Below are 19,393 nucleotides of genomic sequence, written 5' to 3'. Positions count from 1 at the left end.
GGGTTCTTGCTGTTCCTCTTGGGTTCTCCCGCACCTCTTTGGTACGCACCTTTTTTTTTTTCTCTTTCCTTGTCTAGAGCGTCATATAATGGGCATCCCGATTATAATCGCCCCGGCTTGTGCTGCCCCCTTCTAATGTTAGGTGCCTCAACTCAACTAATCACACCGCAGCCATTGTGCAGAAAGAGCTTAAAGCTGCCCAGGGCCAACCGATCACCAAAAATAGCGGGCGCAGGCAGAAAATGCCAGTGCCAGGACTGCTCAGAAATGCGCGGTCTCCATAGACATGTCAATTCTTTCGCCGATGGCCAGAATCAAGATTTCCACGTCAGATGTTTCTGCTGCGGAAATTCCGTCGTGTGCAGCAGAATCCCTTTGAAAACAATGGCACTCGAAATTTCCGAGCTGAATTTTTCCACCGGATTCCATTCGGAAAGTCTGTCGTGTGAACATGGCCTACGTTATATCTGAAATTATATAGTATCAGGCTATGTTCACACGGCATGTGGATTTTGCCACAGAAATTCTCTTGTAATACGCATCCCATTGCTTTCAATGCAAATTTGTACCATGGTTCATTGGCCGCAAATTTTTTATTTTTTTGCCATGAATAAAAATTGGCATAGTATAGGGTCTGCCTTGGATTATCTTTTAAATCTGCAGTGGGTTTTATTGGTAGTAAATCCGTGGTGTGAACATAAGCCTGGAGGACACGGCAATGTGGAGGTCAACCAAACCAAGTAATGTCAACCAAACTGTCATGGAAGTAGGGAATTAGCCCCACTCACATCTCCATGGCAACTCAGCAGGGTTTTTTTTTTTTTTAACGGAAAATGTATACTGGTTAAGTACAAGCTCATCCCCACCATACGTGACTAGTACATATAGAGATTACAGGTATATATGGATGACGGACATCTTATATTTTGGGTCTGTGCTCAGCAAGTAGGTGGGCAGTGCCAGTGAAGGGGGTGCCAATAAAGTGGTATCTCTAGGACAGTGTTTCCAAACCAGGGTGCTTACAACGGTTGCAAAACTACAACTCCCAGCATGTCCGGACAGCCAACGGCTGTCCGGGCATGCTGGGAGTTGTAGTTTTGCAACAGTGATATGGGCGATAAAATGCGAACATATAACAGCCATGTGGGACCGCTTTCTTAGGGCGGGATTTATCCAAACCTGCCCATAGGAAAAGTTGCCCAGTTGCCCATAGCAACCAATCAGATCGCTTCTTTCATTTTGCAGAGGCCTTTTCAAAAATAAAAGAAGCGATCTCCCCCTTAGTGCACATTCACACAGGAAGATAATGGTGCGACAAGAAGCGCATCAATTACTGTACTATAAAACTATGGCAAATAATGCGCCCGTCACACGGCCAAAAACTCTGTGTTTTTTTCAAATGCAAAAATGATGCCAATTCCTGCCTTAAAAACCATGCAGCTCCAAAAACAACAAAAATAAAACTATAAAATGCCACAAAAAATTAACCCTCTCATTTTCCACTTTTTTTTTTTAAATAATAGTGGGTTTTAGTCTTTTTGGGGGGCATTTCCGCACACACACCCCCCTCCTCCCCCTCCATTTTTAGGTGATTCTTTTATGAATAGACTCAAGGATTTTATTATAGAATTATTATTGAATTATTTATAATAAGAAATGGGGGTAAAAAAAAAAAACGCTAGAAGAAACACCAATGCTGGACCCACATGGCAGAAAAATGGTAAAAAGGAGTAAACAAAAATGCCAAAGGAATAGCGCTAAGTGGGTTAGTCGGTTCATAAATCCCTGTTGACTTTCAGCTAGCACATTTTTGGGGAAAAAACACTTTAGCAGTTGTGGCGTTTTTTTGGGGGCGTTTTGCAATAAAAAAAAAAATGGAAACTTAGTCTAAATTTAACATTGCATGCCAAAAATGCACCATAATGTTAGCACATCATTCTGGTGTACAGTAAGCCGATTGGCGGAGTACCACATAGAATTGTATTGCCGTCAATGGGAACAGCGCAATTTCCATGCGGTCATAGCGCCAATTTATTACAGCCGCGCCTGCTGAACACAGAGGGGGAGATTTATCAAAACCTGTCCAGAGGAAAAGTTGTGAGTTGCCCATAGCAACCAATCAGATCACTTCTTTCATTTTTCAGAGGCTTCTTCAAAAATGAAAGAAGCGATCTGATTGGTTGCTATGGGGCCACTCGGCAACTTTTTGATAAGACTCCCGCTGAATGTCCACCTGAAACTTCTACAGGCAGATATTTTGCAGTGCGCATGGGTCCCAAGTCTTATCCAAAAATATATTTTTATGGAAGGGTCACACGTAGCGTACTTGATACTGTGGATGTGTTACTGCCCGTCCTTAGAGTGTGTCTCCAGCTGTGCCCGTGTGTCCTGCTTGCAGCAGCAATCCGCCGCTACAAGCAGACACAGAGGGAGCTGCAAGTCATGTGCGCGCATGCGCAGTGTACTCCAGGCATCACGGTTGCTCTCTTCCTAGCTCAGGGAGCAGGGGGTGCGGCCGTGATGTCTAGAGAGCTGCGCATTCATGCGCGACTCGCAGCTCTTTCTGTGTCTGCCCCCAGTGGCGGATTGATGCTACGAGCAGGACACATGGGCACAGCTGGAGGCATGCTCCAGGGACCGGCAGTAGCGCATCCGCAGCATCCAATGCGCAGCGGATGCGATACGTGTGACCCTACCCTTAATATTAATGCTTCCTATAAACTGCACAGCATGTATAAACCAACAGGCTTTCTTTCAGAAAAAACAAGCATGCCCCGAAACAATAAATTACATTTGGTGGCATCAGTGTTACCGCCATTTTGAATCTTGAACCCACGACTATGGACATGCTGAAGAAAAGTAGAAGCTGGGACAGTATAACAACTGTATTGGCCCATGAAGATCCGACTCAAAAGAACACGTCAAGTATTAGTAAAAACGCAAGAAATATGACTCTACAGGTGCCAGAAACTACGGAGATCATAACTTCCTGTGAGAAGAAAGATGGCGATATGACCAATTGTGGCAACTCCGAAGATAGAACATCTGAGACAGTCAGTCTTCTTTCAGGGCACGAAGATGATGTTGATGATGATGAAACATCTACTGGAGTCAAGTGGCCTCCGCACAAGAAGCACAAAAAAATAATCTTCTACCAGTGGACGGGGCTGTCCAAGAAGCCGAGCTTTTTCAAAAAAATATCAAAGGCCAGCAAAGAAGAGAAGGAGCCTCTGGTAATAACCAACAAAAAGGCTAAAATTCATCAAAACAAGGTTAGATTAGACAGCAAGACGTCATCTGTCCATCTCAGTTGTGATTATTTATAAATTGTCCATTGTCTGTTACGCCATCTGATGTGTATGGGGACCTTAAAGGGCTACTCTGCCTCTAGACATCTTATCCCCTATCCAAAGGATAGGGGATAAGGTGTCGGATCGCGGGGGTACCCCTGCGATCTCGGCTGCTGCACCTCAGACATCCGGTGCACGGAGCGAATTTCGCTCTATGCCAGATGACTGGCGATGCGGGGCGGAGGCTTGTGACATCACATCCACGCCCCAATAGTGACGTCACAGCCACGTCCCCTCAATGCAAGTCTATAGGAGGGGGCGTGGCCGTGATATCACGAGCGTGGCGTGGCTGTGACGTCACAAGCCTCCGCATCGCCAGTCATCCAGCATGGAGCACAGTGTTCATGGTTCAAAGATGACTGTATCTGGTAAAAGTAAAAAATGTCCTCAGCTTTATAGGGAACCTGTCATTGTCTGAAACAAAAGTCTTCAGGGCAGTCCCCGACAACTTCACTCCGCTCTGCCAGCCTTGATTGATGGATCTCTCTTTCTAGAAATGATAGAGTAAAGACAACGGATCAGACCGGCAGACTCACCACGTTTCTCTTCTTCTTTATTTGCGTAAGCAAAGCATAGACAGATACTCACAAACTTGGGGGATAGGACGTGCAGTGGGGGGACAAACTGGCAACAGACTCCGTTTCGCACGGACCACCGTGCTTCCTCCGGCCATGGCCGGAGGAAGCACGGTGGTCCGTGCGAAACGGAGTCTGTTGCCAGTTTGTCCCCCCACTGCACGTCCTATCCCCCAAGTTTGTGAGTATCTGTCTATGCTTTGCTTACGCAAATAAAGAAGAAGAGAAACGTGGTGAGTCTGCCGGTCTGATCCGTTGTCTTTACTCTATCATGAGTGCAAACTATTACCAGTTAAGGGAGCTTTTTCATGTCTCATTCATTGGATATCCATCTGTAGAAGATTTATTTTTTATCTTCTCCCTTTTTTATTTCCTATTTAGAAAGGCATGTGCGCTTGTTGCAGCTGCAAAATACAATTACTATGACTCCTTGAATACAGCCCCTATTCCAGAGACCAGGGAGAGTTGCATACATAGTATTATATGTTAATTGTTGTCTATTTAAAGGTAATCTGTCAGCTCTATATGTTGCTCAGAATTCAAGTGTCCTCCCCAAACCCTCTCTTCCTTGGCAGATTAATGTTCAAGGCTCAGTACTCTACATAAATCATGCAGAGCAGGCTGGGGTAAGAAAGGCTGGAGATGTGCACGCTGAGGCTTGGTGCTTTCTCCTTGAGCTCTGAGCCTGATGCAAAGCTGACAGACTCCCTTTAAATCCCCCTGTTGACCCAGTCTATAATGCAAACTGAGCTGTCAAGCCTAGAATGTCCAGCCTATTGTGTATTCTGCAGTGACCAACACCCAGACCCCCTTGGAACCATTGATGCAGGTATAGGGCTCTAAAGTGATCTAAATGGGAATTTGTTATTTTTGGCCATTTGCTGCTTAGAGCTGCAGACACTGTTGAATAGCTGTTAGGGTATAAAAGTAAACTATACCTCTCCTGGAGCTGATGGTGGGTGCCAAATATTAACTGCCTTGGGCCAAGCTGCTCAAGTGCCACAGCCTAGCACACCTCCTTGTTTCCCCTAACCTACCAGCGCCACCTTGACTGATGTACAGGACTCTGTATGTCAATCAAGTATGGACTGGGTGGTGAGGACAAATGAGGAGGTGTGCAAGCATAGCCCCTCCTTCTTGACACTTGGCTGAGAAATAAGAAGGCAACCATTATCATTTCTAGTAAAGGTACAGTTTGCTTTCATGCCGTAACAGCTATCCGACAGTGTCTTCTGCTCATAGCAGAAAATTTAGCTGAGAAATTCCCTTAAAGGGTTACTCTGCCCCTAGACATTTTATCCCTTATCCAAAGGATAGGGGATAAGATGTCTGATCGTGGGGGTCCCGCCGATGGGACCCCTGCGATCTATGTGCAGCAACTGGTGTTCGTTTAGAATGCTGGGTGCGGGCGGCGGGGGTTGTGACATCACAGCCACGCCCCCTTGTGACATCACACCACACCCCCTCAATGCAAGTCACGCCCCTCCCATCGACTTGCATTGAGGGGGCGTGGTGTGACATCACGAGGGGCTTGGCCTTGACATCATGACCCCCACCTCCTGCACCCAGCGTTCGGAACAAAATGTTCCGAACGCTGGGGCAGCGGAGTACCCCTTTAAACCTCTCTCTTCCCTTTCATCCTATTTAGTCTCTTATTGCAAATATAATTGATAAACATATCATATCTGTAGGTGTTCCAGGAGATCAGCCACGTCTTGTTTCTGGCTGTAGAACAGCTGGCTGCAGCAGGAGCCTCCCCCCTTTGCCCTGCATGCAGTAGGTCACCATGAATATTGTAAAGATTGCTGATCCCCACTCCTCAGTAACTCACCAGCTAGAAAAGGAACAGATGACCTAGAAATTAACCCTTTTGTTCTCTGTAAGAATCCTACAAAACTTTTTCAGGATCATGCAGAAAATCATGTTAGCTTTCAAGCTTTTGGGGCAGGATTTTCTCCTGTTTACTTTTGCCTTTCACCTCTAGGTTTAGTGTCTCTGTAATCATAAGACCTGTGTAGCTTTGCCTTTATTTTTTATTTCACTGTAGTGCAGTAAAGTAAATGTTGTCTACTAATCTTAGATGGAATCCTTTAGGCGTAGAAGCAGCAAAACAGCAGTCAAGGAGGTTGTTTCATGCCCTGTAGTAGGCAATTTAGCAAATATCGAGAAAGGTCCAGAATGGGCAAAGGAGGCCTCTGCGAAGTCATATTTCATGCAGCAGATTGTAGAGCTATCCGAACAGTTACCAATGGAAGAGATCAGTCCATTGAAAAACAAAAGTGTGTATTTGCATTTGTTGCCGAAAGCTGACCAGCGACAGGCTGCTCAGGTCGAGATAGAACTAGAAAAAGAATATAAGGCATATCTGCAACTTTGCCAGAAGAACCTTTTGGAACCAGAACAAAGTCAAGCAAGCAATCGGGAATATTTGACTTATGAAGAGGAAGAGAAGGTTGGCCTCCAAAACCCGTCAACCCATCTCAACTCCAGTCAAGAGTTTGCATCATATGCTTATACAGTGCAAGACATGGCTCCCTATTCTTATGAAAAAGACCCATTACTGGCAACGATTCCATCCTCGGCATCTATAGGAACATCTAACCAAATAGGAGAAATACCAATAACAGGGTTATTAGATAGGAAGTGCTGCAATTCCGAACCCTTCATGATAGAAATCACTGCATTGAAAACCAGACAGGATCTCCTAGAACAAGAATTCCTGCTACTGAATAGTAGATACCATTCTGACAATAATATTGTTATGGAGTGTCTGCGACAACAACATCTCAGGTAGGTGGAACTAATGTAAAAAAAGGACAATCACAAAAAAAGTTGGCCCTGCGGTTTAAAGGACATATGTCATACAAAAAAGGTATCCTCTAGGTTTTAGATTGCGGTGGGTCCAAACGCTGGGGCCCCCCTGCAATCTCCTGTATGAAGCCTCAGCTTGACCCTGGAGTGGTGTGTCATGACCCCCGCCTGAAGCGGGGGCCGCCACGCCACCTCCATATATCTCTATGGGAGAGCTATCTTCAGCTCTCCCATAGAGATATATGGGGGGGGGGGGCATGGCGGCCCCTGCTTTGGGCAGGGGTCATGATGCGCCACTTCAGGGGGGAGCCAGGGATCCGTACAGCAGATCTCGGGGAACCCCAGCGCTTGCACCCCCCCTGATCTGAAACTTAAGTTTTTTTGTATGAGACTTCTCCTTTAAACCAAATCGATACACAAACCCCCTTGGGGCTTACACCCTAAGGGTATATTCACATGTACAGCATTCTGCGCATAATTGATGAAGCTGCAGATTTGAAACTGTGTTCAGTCATTTAGTTTACATTGAAATATGCAGCATAAAATCTGCAGCTTCAAATCCTACACATCAAATATGCACAGAATACTGTAACCTCAGAGCCCTGATTATGGTGGTATATGCTGACAGTCTGATATCTAAACCACATTGACTATCATGTCTGTGACCGACTACAGTCATTGCTTTTTTTGAAGTTAGGTTTTGCCCAAAGCTAGTTACAAAGTCGCTGTAACCAAATGGGAAAATAGCGCCACCTGGTGACACTCAGGAGAAAATACATATTTTTTAATCATGAAAATTATTGGAAAATATTGCTAATGGTGGCTTTTTATTAACATAATCATACTACTATTATAGCTTATCTATAAGCATGCAGCTTCCTAAACATATTATCTATACCAGGGGTCTCAAACTCAAATTATTTGGAGGCCACTGGAGGTAGAAGCTGGGTGAGGCTGGGCACCATGCGTCCCTTACATATAATGCCCCCATCATGCGCCCCTTACATATAATGCCCCCACCATGCACCCCTTATATATAATGCCCCCATCATGCGCCCCTCATCATCCACCAGCAAAATCCCCCCATTCCCCCTACCCCCGTGTGGTAATAGCATGAGCTGACGGATGATGCGGGTGCTACTTCTGGGGGTTCCCAATATTAGGTAGTAACAGGTTCCCCACATTAGGTAGAAGCAGGTTCCCCACATTAGGTATCATTGTCGTGTCCCCCCCCCCCCCCCCTGACTCTCACACACACAGACAGACACACACACAGACAGACACCAACACACACACATAGACACACTTACCTGTCCTGCGCTGCACTTCTCCTCTCCGCTGGCGGCCTGACGAGTGACGTCACTGCGAGTGACATCAAATGCGCGACGTCCCTCATCAGACTCGGGCCGGCCGGCCAACCGGAGACCGGGAGGAGGAGGGCGGGGGTAAGTGAAGCCTTCCGGCATTTAGCGCTTCTTGCCCAAAGCAGGGCTAAATGCCTGAAGAAGTTACCTGCCCGGCGCGTTGGGCAATATAAATTACACATACCTGGTGCGGGCCACAAACTTTCTTTCCGCGGGCCGGGAGTTTGAGACCCCTGATCTATACAGTGTTATATGTGATAGATCCTTCCCTCATCATTTTTATACCCTCTAACATTTTACTATTGGAATGACACAAACAACTTCCTCTACCCCTTCCATTAGAATAGTATATCATCTTTCTATCTTTCTATCTATCTCATATCTATCTATCTAGAAAATCAGGATAAATCCGCAGCATACAAGTCCATTAAAGGTGAAAAAAAGGAAATTTTATTCCATAAATTTGTTAATGTCAGACAGCGACGTTTCAATCAGCTCTCCTGGTCTTTCTCAAGCCCCTTCTCAAGCCCCTTGAGAAAGACCAGGAGAGCTGATTGAAACGTCGCTGTCTGACATGAACAAATTTCCTTTTTTTCACCTTTAATGGACTTGTATGCTACGGATTTATCCTGATTTTCTGCCTTCAAATGGACCCTTGACCAAGGTCTGGTTCTGCGTGCTCCTTTTGAATGGGATTTTGATAGGGTGCTGTTTCCCCTTATTTTGTATCTATATATCTATATTAGTATCTTGTTATAGATACTGTAGTTGGGTCAGATATCATAGTTTGGCCAGGAAAAACTTGGCTGAGATTAGTTTTCTATTTGTTTAATACAAGATGCAGTCAGCTGCTGTTACGCCGAGCGCTCCGGGTCCCCGCTCCTCCCCGGAGCGCTCGCTTCACTCCCTCCGCTGCAGCGCTCCGGTCACGTCCTCTGACCCGGGGCGCTGCGATCCTGCTGCCAGCCGGGATGCGATTCGCGATGCGGGTAGCGCCCGCTCGCGATGCGCACCCCGGCTCCCCTACCTGACTCGCTCCCCGTCTGTTCTGTCCCGGCGCGCGCGGCCCCGCTCCCTAGGGCGCGCGCGCGCCGGGTCTCTGCGATTTAAAGGGCCACTGCGCCGCTGATTGGCGCAGTGGTTCCAATTAGGGTTTTCACCTGTGCACTTCCCTATATTACCTCACTCCCCTTGCACTCCCTTGCCGGATCTTGTTGCCTTAGTGCCAGTGAAAGCGTTCCTTGTGTGTTCCTTGCCTGTGTTTCCAGACCTTCTGCCGTTGCCCCTGACTACGATCCTTGCTGCCTGCCCCGACCTTCTGCTACGTCCGACCTTGCTTCTGCCTACTCCCTTGTACCGCGCCTATCTTCAGCAGCCAGAGAGGTGAGCCGTTGCTAGTGGATACGACCTGGTCACTACCGCCGCAGCAAGACCATCCCGCTTTGCGGCGGGCTCTGGTGAAAACCAGTAGTGGCTTAGAACCGGTCCACTAGCACGGTCCACGCCAATCCCTCTCTGGCACAGAGGGTCCACTACCTGCCAGCCGGCATCGTGACAGTAGATCCGGCCATGGATCCCGCTGAAGTTCCTCTGCCAGTTGTCGCTGACCTCACCACGGTGGTCGCCCAGCAGTCACAACAGATAGCGCAACAAGGCCAACAGCTGTCTCAACTGACCGTTATGCTACAACAGTTGCTACCACAGCTTCAGCAGTCATCTCCTCCGCCAGCTCCTGCACCTCCTCCGCAGCGAGTGGCCGCTCCTGGGATACGCTTATCCTTGCCGGATAAATTTGATGGGGACTCTAAGTTTTGCCGTGGCTTTCTTTCCCAATGTTCCCTGCATCTGGAGATGATGTCGGACCTGTTTCCCACTGAAAGGTCTAAGGTGGCTTTCGTAGTCAGTCTTCTGTCCGGAAAAGCCCTGTCATGGGCCACACCGCTCTGGGACCGCAATGACCCCGTCACTGCCTCTGTACACTCCTTCTTCTCGGAAATCCGAAGTGTCTTTGAGGAACCTGCCCGAGCCTCTTCTGCTGAGACTGCCCTGTTGAACCTGGTCCAGGGTAATTCTTCCGTTGGCGAGTATGCCGTACAATTCCGTACACTTGCTTCAGAATTGTCCTGGAATAATGAGGCCCTCTGCGCGACCTTCAAAAAAGGCCTATCCAGCAACATTAAAGATGTTCTGGCCGCACGAGAAATTCCTGCTAATCTACATGAACTTATTCACCTAGCCACTCGCATTGACATGCGTTTTTCTGAAAGGCGTCAGGAACTCCGCCAAGATATGGACTCTGTTCGCACGAGGCGTTTCGTCTCCTCGGCTCCTCTCTCCTCTGGTCCCCTGCAATCTGTTCCTGTGCCTCCCGCCGTGGAGGCTATGCAGGTCGACCGGTCTCGCCTGACACCTCAAGAGAGGACACGACGCCGTATGGAGAACCTCTGCCTGTACTGTGCTAGTACCGAACACTTCCTGAGGGATTGTCCTATCCGTCCTCCCCGCCTGGAAAGACGTACGCTGACTCCGCACAAAGGTGAGACAGTCCTTGATGTCTACTCTGCTTCTCCACGTCTTACTGTGCCTGTGCGGATGTCTGCCTCTGCCTTCTCCTTCTCTACAGTGGCCTTCTTGGACTCTGGATCTGCAGGAAATTTTATTTTGGCCTCGCTCGTCAACAGGTTCAACATCCCAGTGACCAGTCTCGCCAGACCCCTCTACATCAATTGTGTAAATAATGAAAGATTGGACTGTACCATACGTTTCCGCACGGAGCCCCTTCTTATGAGCATCGGATCTCATCATGAGAGGATTGAACTTTTGGTCCTCCCCAATTGCACCTCGGAGATTCTCCTTGGACTTCCCTGGCTTCAACTTCATTCCCCAACCCTGGATTGGTCCACTGGGGAGATCAAGAGTTGGGGGTCCTCTTGTTCCAAGAACTGTCTAAAACCGGTTCCCAGTAACCCTTGCCGTAACTCTGTGGTTCCTCCAGTAACCGGTCTCCCTAAGGCCTATATGGACTTCGCGGATGTTTTCTGCAAAAAACAAGCTGAGACTCTACCTCCTCACAGGCCTTATGATTGCCCTATCGACCTCCTCCCGGGTACTACTCCACCCCGGGGCAGAATTTATCCTCTCTCTGCCCCAGAGACTCTTGCCATGTCCGAATACGTCCAGGAGAATCTAAAAAAGGGCTTTATCCGTAAATCCTCCTCTCCTGCCGGAGCCGGATTTTTCTTTGTGTCCAAAAAAGATGGCTCCCTACGTCCTTGCATTGACTACCGCGGTCTTAATAAAATCACGGTTAAGAACCGCTACCCCTTACCCCTCATCTCTGAACTCTTTGATCGCCTCCAAGGTGCCCACATCTTCACTAAATTGGACTTAAGAGGCGCCTATAACCTCATCCGCATCAGAGAGGGGGACGAGTGGAAAACGGCATTTAACACCAGAGATGGACACTTTGAGTATCTGGTCATGCCCTTTGGACTGTGCAATGCCCCTGCCGTCTTCCAAGACTTTGTCAATGAAATTTTTCGTGATCTGTTATACTCCTGTGTTGTGGTATATCTGGACGATATCCTAATTTTTTCTGCCAATCTAGAAGAACACCGCCAGCATGTCCGTATGGTTCTTCAGAGACTTCGTGACAACCAACTCTATGCCAAAATTGAGAAATGTCTGTTTGAATGCCAATCTCTTCCTTTTCTAGGATATTTGGTCTCTGGCCAGGGACTACAGATGGATCCAGACAAACTCTCTGCCGTCTTAAATTGGCCACGCCCCTCCGGACTCCGTGCTATCCAACGCTTTTTGGGGTTCGCCAATTATTACAGGCAATTTATTCCACATTTTTCTACCATTGTGGCTCCTATCGTGGCTTTAACCAAGAAAAATGCTGATCCCAAGTCCTGGCCTCCTCAAGCAGAAGACTCCTTTAAACGACTCAAGTCTGCCTTTTCTTCGGCTCCCGTGCTCTCCAGACCTGACCCTTCCAAACCCTTCCTATTGGAGGTTGATGCCTCCTCAGTAGGAGCTGGAGCTGTTCTTCTACAAAAAAATCCTTCCGGGCATGCTGTCACTTGTGGTTTTTTCTCTAGGACCTTCTCTCCAGCGGAGAGGAACTACTCCATCGGGGATCGAGAGCTTCTAGCCATTAAATTAGCACTTGAGGAATGGAGGCATCTGCTGGAGGGATCAAGATTTCCTGTTATTATCTACACCGACCACAAGAACCTCTCCTACCTCCAGTCAGCCCAACGGCTGAATCCTCGCCAGGCCCGGTGGTCTCTGTTCTTTGCCCGATTTAATTTTGAGATTCACTTTCGTCCTGCCGATAAGAACATTAGGGCCGATGCTCTCTCTCGTTCCTCGGATGCCTCAGAAGTTGATCTCCCTCCGCAACACATCATTCCACCTGACTGCCTGATCTCCACTTCTCCTGCCTCCATCAGGCAGACTCCTCCAGGAAAGACCTTTGTTTCTCCACGCCAACGCCTCGGAATCCTCAAATGGGGTCACTCCTCCCATCTCGCAGGTCATGCGGGCATCAAGAAATCTGTGCAACTCATCTCCCGCTTCTATTGGTGGCCGACTCTGGAGACGGATGTTGGGGACTTTGTGCGAGCCTGCACTATCTGTGCCCGGGATAAGACTCCTCGCCAGAAGCCCGCTGGTTTTCTTCATCCTCTGCCTGTCCCCGAACAGCCTTGGTCTCTGATTGGTATGGATTTTATTACTGATTTACCCCCTTCCCGTGGCAACACCGTTATTTGGGTGGTCGTTGATCGATTCTCCAAAATGGCACATTTCATCCCTCTTCCTGGTCTTCCTTCTGCGCCTCAGTTGGCTAAACAATTTTTTGTACACATTTTTCGTCTTCACGGGTTGCCTACGCAGATTGTCTCGGATAGAGGGGTCCAATTCGTGTCTAAATTCTGGAGGGCTCTCTGTAAACAACTCAAGATTAAATTAAATTTTTCCTCTGCATATCATCCCCAGTCCAATGGACAAGTAGAAAGAATTAACCAGATCCTGGGTGATTATTTGCGACATTTTGTTTCCTCCCGCCAGGATGACTGGGCAGATCTCCTTCCATGGGCCGAATTTTCGTATAACTTCAGGGTCTCTGAATCTTCCTCCAAATCCCCATTTTTCGTGGTGTACGGCCGTCACCCTCTTCCCCCCCTCCCTACCCCCTTGCCCTCTGGTCTGCCCGCTGTGGATGAAATTTCTCGTGACCTTTCCATTATATGGAGAGAGACCCAAAATTCTCTCTTACAGGCTTCTTCACGCATGAAGAGGTTCGCGGATAAGAAAAGAAGAGCTCCCCCCGTTTTTTCCCCTGGAGACAAGGTATGGCTCTCCGCTAAATATGTCCGCTTCCGTGTCCCTAGCTACAAGTTGGGACCACGCTATCTTGGTCCTTTCAAAATTTTGTGTCAAATTAATCCTGTCTCTTATAAACTCCTTCTTCCTCCTTCTCTTCGTATCCCTAATGCCTTTCACGTCTCTCTTCTCAAACCACTCATCCTCAACCGTTTTTCTCCCAAATCTGTTCCTCCCACTCCTGTTTCCGGCTCCTCGGACGTCTTCTCGGTCAAGGAAATTTTGGCTGCCAAAAAGGTCAGAGGGAAAAATTTTTTTTTAGTAGACTGGGAGGGTTGTGGTCCTGAAGAGAGATCCTGGGAACCTGAGGACAACATCCTTGACAAAAGTCTGCTCCTCAGGTTCTCAGGCTCCAAGAAGAGGGGGAGACCCAAGGGGGGGGGTACTGTTACGCCGAGCGCTCCGGGTCCCCGCTCCTCCCCGGAGCGCTCGCTTCACTCCCTCCGCTGCAGCGCTCCGGTCACGTCCTCTGACCCGGGGCGCTGCGATCCTGCTGCCAGCCGGGATGCGATTCGCGATGCGGGTAGCGCCCGCTCGCGATGCGCACCCCGGCTCCCCTACCTGACTCGCTCCCCGTCTGTTCTGTCCCGGCGCGCGCGGCCCCGCTCCCTAGGGCGCGCGCGCGCCGGGTCTCTGCGATTTAAAGGGCCACTGCGCCGCTGATTGGCGCAGTGGTTCCAATTAGGGTTTTCACCTGTGCACTTCCCTATATTACCTCACTCCCCTTGCACTCCCTTGCCGGATCTTGTTGCCTTAGTGCCAGTGAAAGCGTTCCTTGTGTGTTCCTTGCCTGTGTTTCCAGACCTTCTGCCGTTGCCCCTGACTACGATCCTTGCTGCCTGCCCCGACCTTCTGCTACGTCCGACCTTGCTTCTGCCTACTCCCTTGTACCGCGCCTATCTTCAGCAGCCAGAGAGGTGAGCCGTTGCTAGTGGATACGACCTGGTCACTACCGCCGCAGCAAGACCATCCCGCTTTGCGGCGGGCTCTGGTGAAAACCAGTAGTGGCTTAGAACCGGTCCACTAGCACGGTCCACGCCAATCCCTCTCTGGCACAGAGGGTCCACTACCTGCCAGCCGGCATCGTGACAGCTGCTAGTAAATATAAGTGACCTCCAGGAGCAACAACATGCAGAGATAGGAAGCATGAAGGAGATGATTCTCTACATGAAGGAGATGATGGCATACCAGTCCTGCGAGCAAGACAGGGACATCTGGGTGAGTGCACAGCTCTTACTATATATCATATTTATCACATAATGTCAACCAAACATGTGAACTATATCTGACATCAGCTTCGGCCTACTAGTACATGGACATAGAAACCCCTATCCACTCACCATCCATGCAAATTGCAGCAGAATAAAATAGTTCACTATCTTGCACCCAGGGGTGTAGCAATAGGGGATGCAGAGGTAGCAGTCGTATCAGGGCGCTGGTGCCCTTGGGGGCCCCAAAGCACACCTGCCCCATAAGAGACCAGTGGCACATGGCAGATTTTGCATCGGGGCCCAGAAGCTACTAGTTACACCTCTGCTTGCACTATTGTGAACAAGGGAGTGAGGGTGTCCAAGCGGTGCATATATCATCCTATTGTGATCAGTGATTATTCAGCAGCCTTTGTGTTTGCTTATCTCCAATACTATTGACCGGTGTTTGTCATTTGAGTACCCCTTTGAGACGTGGCATGTACCTCTGTGGTCTACATACCACAGGCTGAGAGCCCGGACTATACATTATGTTTATACAACTTTCTCTTTTTACAGGATAAGTTTGTATTATTCCAAAGTAATCTTTCCAAAATTGAGGCTGAACAGAAGAAGCGGAGCAATGCAGCATCATTGAACAAAGCCAACAGCATCCAACTATTATACAACAAAGTCATAAACCTCCTGCCAACCACCATGACCAACACCTGCCAAAAACTCTATGATAAATTCATGATGAACTGCTTACCAGTCATGGTGACCATCCTACTGATATGCTTCTCTGCGGTCTCCATACCGGACCACCCCTTGACTACAGCCCCCCTTTATGTCATACTGATCCTAGTGGTGTCTTTTTATGGGGACCTCCCTAACTGGAGCACAATGTCAGTCACTCTTCGGAGGTCTTGGGTGGTTACTCAGGGGAAGCGTCTTTTAAACAGGCTGAGGCTGAATGAATAAGGTTTGAGGTCTGTTATAGAAAAAGTCTAAGAACTCATTTTGGGGGGCTAAATAAGACCAGTAGAAATACCTTTATAAACATAAGCCTGTTCTCCTCCTCATACATGTCTGTTATTCCGCTATGTTTAAGTTTATTCTTTGTGTTGTATTAAAGCCCACTATTGTGCAGCAGAACATCTAAAGGAGTTTTTCTTACAGTTTCTGTGCAGAGAAAAGATCTTCAGGGTGATTCAATATCATGAAGTTAAAGCCTACATGTCATGTGCTTATACATATGTTACACGCCAGGCCATCAAGATTCTTTACGTCTTTTTTATGTGTCTAGCTTCTGTATTTAGCTCACAAATACCTCTGTTCTGCTGTTCACTCATTTTGACATCCTCTGCTCTGGAAAGGGCATGTACCAGGCAAGCACTGAGCCTGCCCTCACTCACCATGCATTTCGTTCCTCCATGAGTCTTCTGTGCTGTGCTGGGTCTCTTCATCCAATCATTGTAGGCTGCTCTGTAACTCCCTCCTCTCTGTTTTCAGACAGGAGTCTGATAGACGGGACAGGAGTGAGCATAGAGGAGTGCTAGTCCCACCCTCATTTCCTTGACTTTGTCCCAGCCTGTGCCTTAGGCTGGTGAGTGCCCTGTTGTTTCCTACTTTTGATCTAGCCAGGCTACATCATTGGATCTGCGGAAGGAGGCAGGTAAGGGGACCCTCCTCTGCCATTTTAGCTCACCGAATCACACCAATCCTGTTGCGGGGGTTCCGTGAGTCCCACTGAGCTACCCGCAACTTCCACTTTCACTTTAGATGCCGTGATCGGCATTGATACTAAACAATGAGTGTCTGGGTATTGATAGTAACCAACATTCACTGCTTCAAAGCCGCTTAATGACCATTACCTTAAAATGACACTTGAGTAAAAAAAACTAAAAACTCAGAGACAAATTATAAAAATTGTCACGATGCCGGCTGGCAGGTAGTGGATCCTCTGTGCCAGAGAGGGATTGGCATGGACCGTGCTAGTGGATCGGTTCTAAGTCACTACTGGTTTTCACCAGAGCCCGCCGCAAAGCGGGATGGTCTTGCTGCGGCGGTAGTGACCAGGTCGTATCCACTAGCAACGGCTCAACCTCTCTGGCTGCTGAAGATAGGCGCGGTACAAGGGAGTAGACAGAAGCAAGGTCGGACGTAGCAGAAGGTCGGGGCAGGCAGCAAGGATCGTAGTCAGGGGCAACGGCAGGAGGTCTGGAACACAGGCTAGGAACATACAAGGAAACGCTTTCACTGGCACGATGGCAACAAGATCCGGCAAGGAAGTGCAGGGGAAGTGAGGTGATATAGGGAAGTGCACAGGTGATAACACTAATTGGAACCACTGCGCCAATCAGCGGCGCAGTGGCCCTTTAAATCGCAAAGACCCGGCGCGCGCGCGCCCTAGGGAGCGGGGCCGCGCGCGCCGGGACAGGACTGACGGAGAGCGAGTCAGGTACGGGAGCCGGGGTACGCATCGCGAGCGGGCGCTACCCGCATCGCGAATCGCATCCCGGCTGGAGGCGGTATCGCAGCGCCCCGGGTCAGTGGATCTGACCGGAGCGCTGCAGTGAGGAGAGTGTAGCGAGCGCTCCGGGGAGGAGCGGGGACCCGGAGCGCTCGGCGTAACAGTACCCCCCCCCTTGGGTCTCCCCCTCTTCTTAGAGCCTGAGAACCTGAGGAGCAGACTTTTGTCTAGGATATTGTCCTCAGGTTCCCAGGATTTCTCTTCTGGACCACAACCCTCCCAATCCACTAAAAAAAAGGTTTTCCCTCTGACCTTTTTGGATGCCAGAATCTCTTTGACGGAGAAGATGTCCGAGGAGCCGGAAACAGGAGTGGGAGGAACAGATTTGGGAGAGAAACGGTTAATGATAAGTGGTTTAAGAAGAGAAACGTGAAAGGCATTAGGAATACGAAGAGAAGGAGGAAGAAGAAGTTTGTAAGAGACAGGATTAATCTGGCACAAAATTTTGAAAGGACCAAGATAGCGTGGTCCCAACTTATAGCTAGGGACACGGAAGCGGACATATTTAGCGGAGAGCCATACCTTGTCTCCAGGGGAAAAAATGGGAGGAGCTCTTCTTTTCTTATCCGCGAACTTCTTCATGCGTGATGAAGCCTGTAAGAGAGAATTTTGGGTCTCTCTCCATATGGTGGAAAGATCACGAGAAATTTCATCCACAGCGGGCAGACCAGAGGGCAAGGGGGTAGGGCGGGGGGGAAGAGGGTGACGGCCGTACACCACGAAAAATGGGGATTTGGAGGAAGATTCAGAGACTCTGAAGTTATACGAGAATTCGGCCCATGGTAGAAGATCTGCCCAGTCATCCTGGCGGGAGGAAACAAAATGTCGTAAATAATCACCCAAGACCTGGTTAATTCTTTCTACTTGTCCATTGGATTGAGGATGATATGCAGAAGAAAAATTTAATTTAATCTTGAGTTGTTTACAGAGAGCCCTCCAGAATTTAGACACGAATTGGACGCCTCTATCCGAGACGATCTGCGTGGGCAACCCGTGAAGACGAAAAATGTGTACAAAAAATTGTTTAGCCAACTGAGGCGCTGAAGGAAGACCAGGAAGAGGGATGAAATGTGCCATTTTGGAGAATCGATCAACGACCACCCAAATAACAGTGTTGCCATGGGATGGGGGTAAGTCAGTAATAAAATCCATACCAATCAGAGACCAAGGCTGTTCGGGGACAGGCAGAGGATGAAGAAAACCAGCGGGCTTCTGGCGAGGAGTCTTATCCCGGGCACAGATGGTGCAGGCTCGCACAAAGTCCACAACATCCGTCTCCAGAGTCGGCCACCAATAGAAGCGAGAGATGAGTTGCACAGATTTCTTGATGCCCGCATGACCTGCGAGATGGGAGGAGTGACCCCATTTGAGGATTCCGAGGCGTTGGCGTGGAGAAACAAAGGTCTTTCCTGGAGGAGTTTGCCTGATGGAGGCTGGAGAAGTGGAAATCAGGCAGTCAGGAGGAATGATGTGTTGCGGAGAGAGTTCAACTTCAGAAGCATCCGAGGAACGGGAGAGAGCATCGGCCCTAATGTTCTTATCGGCAGGCCGAAAGTGAATTTCAAAATTAAATCGGGCAAAGAACAGAGACCACCTGGCCTGGCGAAGATTCAGCCGTTGGGCAGACTGGAGGTAGGAGAGGTTCTTGTGATCGGTGTAAATAATAACTGGAAATCTTGATCCCTCCAGCAGATGCCTCCATTCCTCAAGTGCTAATTTAATGGCTAGAAGCTCTCGATCCCCGATGGAGTAGTTCCTCTCCGCCGGAGAGAAGGTCCTAGAAAAAAACCCACAAGTAACAGCATGCCCGGAAGAATTTTTTTGTAGAAGGACAGCTCCAGCTCCCACTGAGGAGGCATCAACCTCCAATAGGAAGGGTTTGGATGGGTCAGGTCTGGAGAGCACGGGGGCCGAAGAAAAGGCAGACTTGAGCCGTTTAAAGGCGTCTTCCGCTTGAGGAGGCCAAGACTTGGGATCGGCATTTTTTTTGGTTAAAGCCACGATAGGAGCCACAACGGTAGAAAAATGTGGAATAAATTGCCTGTAATAATTGGCGAACCCCAAAAAGCGTTGGATAGCACGGAGTCCGGAGGGGCGTGGCCAATCTAAGACGGCAGAGAGTTTGTCTGGATCCATTTGTAGTCCCTGGCCAGAGACCAAGTATCCTAGGAAAGGAAGAGAT

At 48.7% G+C, this 19,393-nt stretch overlaps 1 protein-coding gene across 2 annotated transcripts; it reads left to right on the top strand.

Annotated features, from left to right (window-relative positions):
• Positions 1-795: 795 nt before the first annotated feature.
• On the top strand, positions 796-15,828 carry LOC130290345 (uncharacterized). 2 transcript variants are annotated; one of them, XM_056537842.1, is made up of 6 exons: positions 796-897; positions 2,759-3,272; positions 6,006-6,715; positions 8,939-8,954; positions 14,590-14,709; positions 15,258-15,828. In XM_056537842.1, the coding sequence occupies exons 2-6, from the start codon at positions 2,841-2,843 to the stop codon at positions 15,657-15,659; spliced, it is 1,680 nt and encodes a 559-aa protein (XP_056393817.1). In that variant the 5' UTR covers positions 796-897; positions 2,759-2,840; the 3' UTR covers positions 15,660-15,828. The 2 variants fall into 2 exon arrangements, with proteins under 2 accessions (XP_056393817.1, XP_056393818.1); XM_056537843.1 differs by lacking the exon at positions 796-897 and adding an exon at positions 921-945.
• Positions 15,829-19,393: the final 3,565 nt, after the last annotated feature.

This window comes from Hyla sarda, chromosome 9 (assembly GCF_029499605.1).
Source record: "Hyla sarda isolate aHylSar1 chromosome 9, aHylSar1.hap1, whole genome shotgun sequence".
In the NCBI taxonomy this organism is placed as follows: Eukaryota; Metazoa; Chordata; class Amphibia; order Anura; family Hylidae; genus Hyla; species Hyla sarda.
Note: the sequence above shows the minus strand (reverse complement) of the source record. Positions and strands in the feature narration are given on the sequence as shown.

Coding starts and splice junctions, on each gene's coding strand:
- LOC130290345 (XM_056537842.1), top strand. CDS start 2,841: ATGGACATGCTGAAGAAAAGTAGAAGCTGGGACAGTATAACAACTGTA. Junction 3,273..6,005: donor CTAAAATTCATCAAAACAAG/GTTAGATTAGAC, acceptor TACTAATCTTAG/ATGGAATCCTTTAGGCGTAG. Junction 14,710..15,257: donor AGCAAGACAGGGACATCTGG/GTGAGTGCACAG, acceptor CTCTTTTTACAG/GATAAGTTTGTATTATTCCA.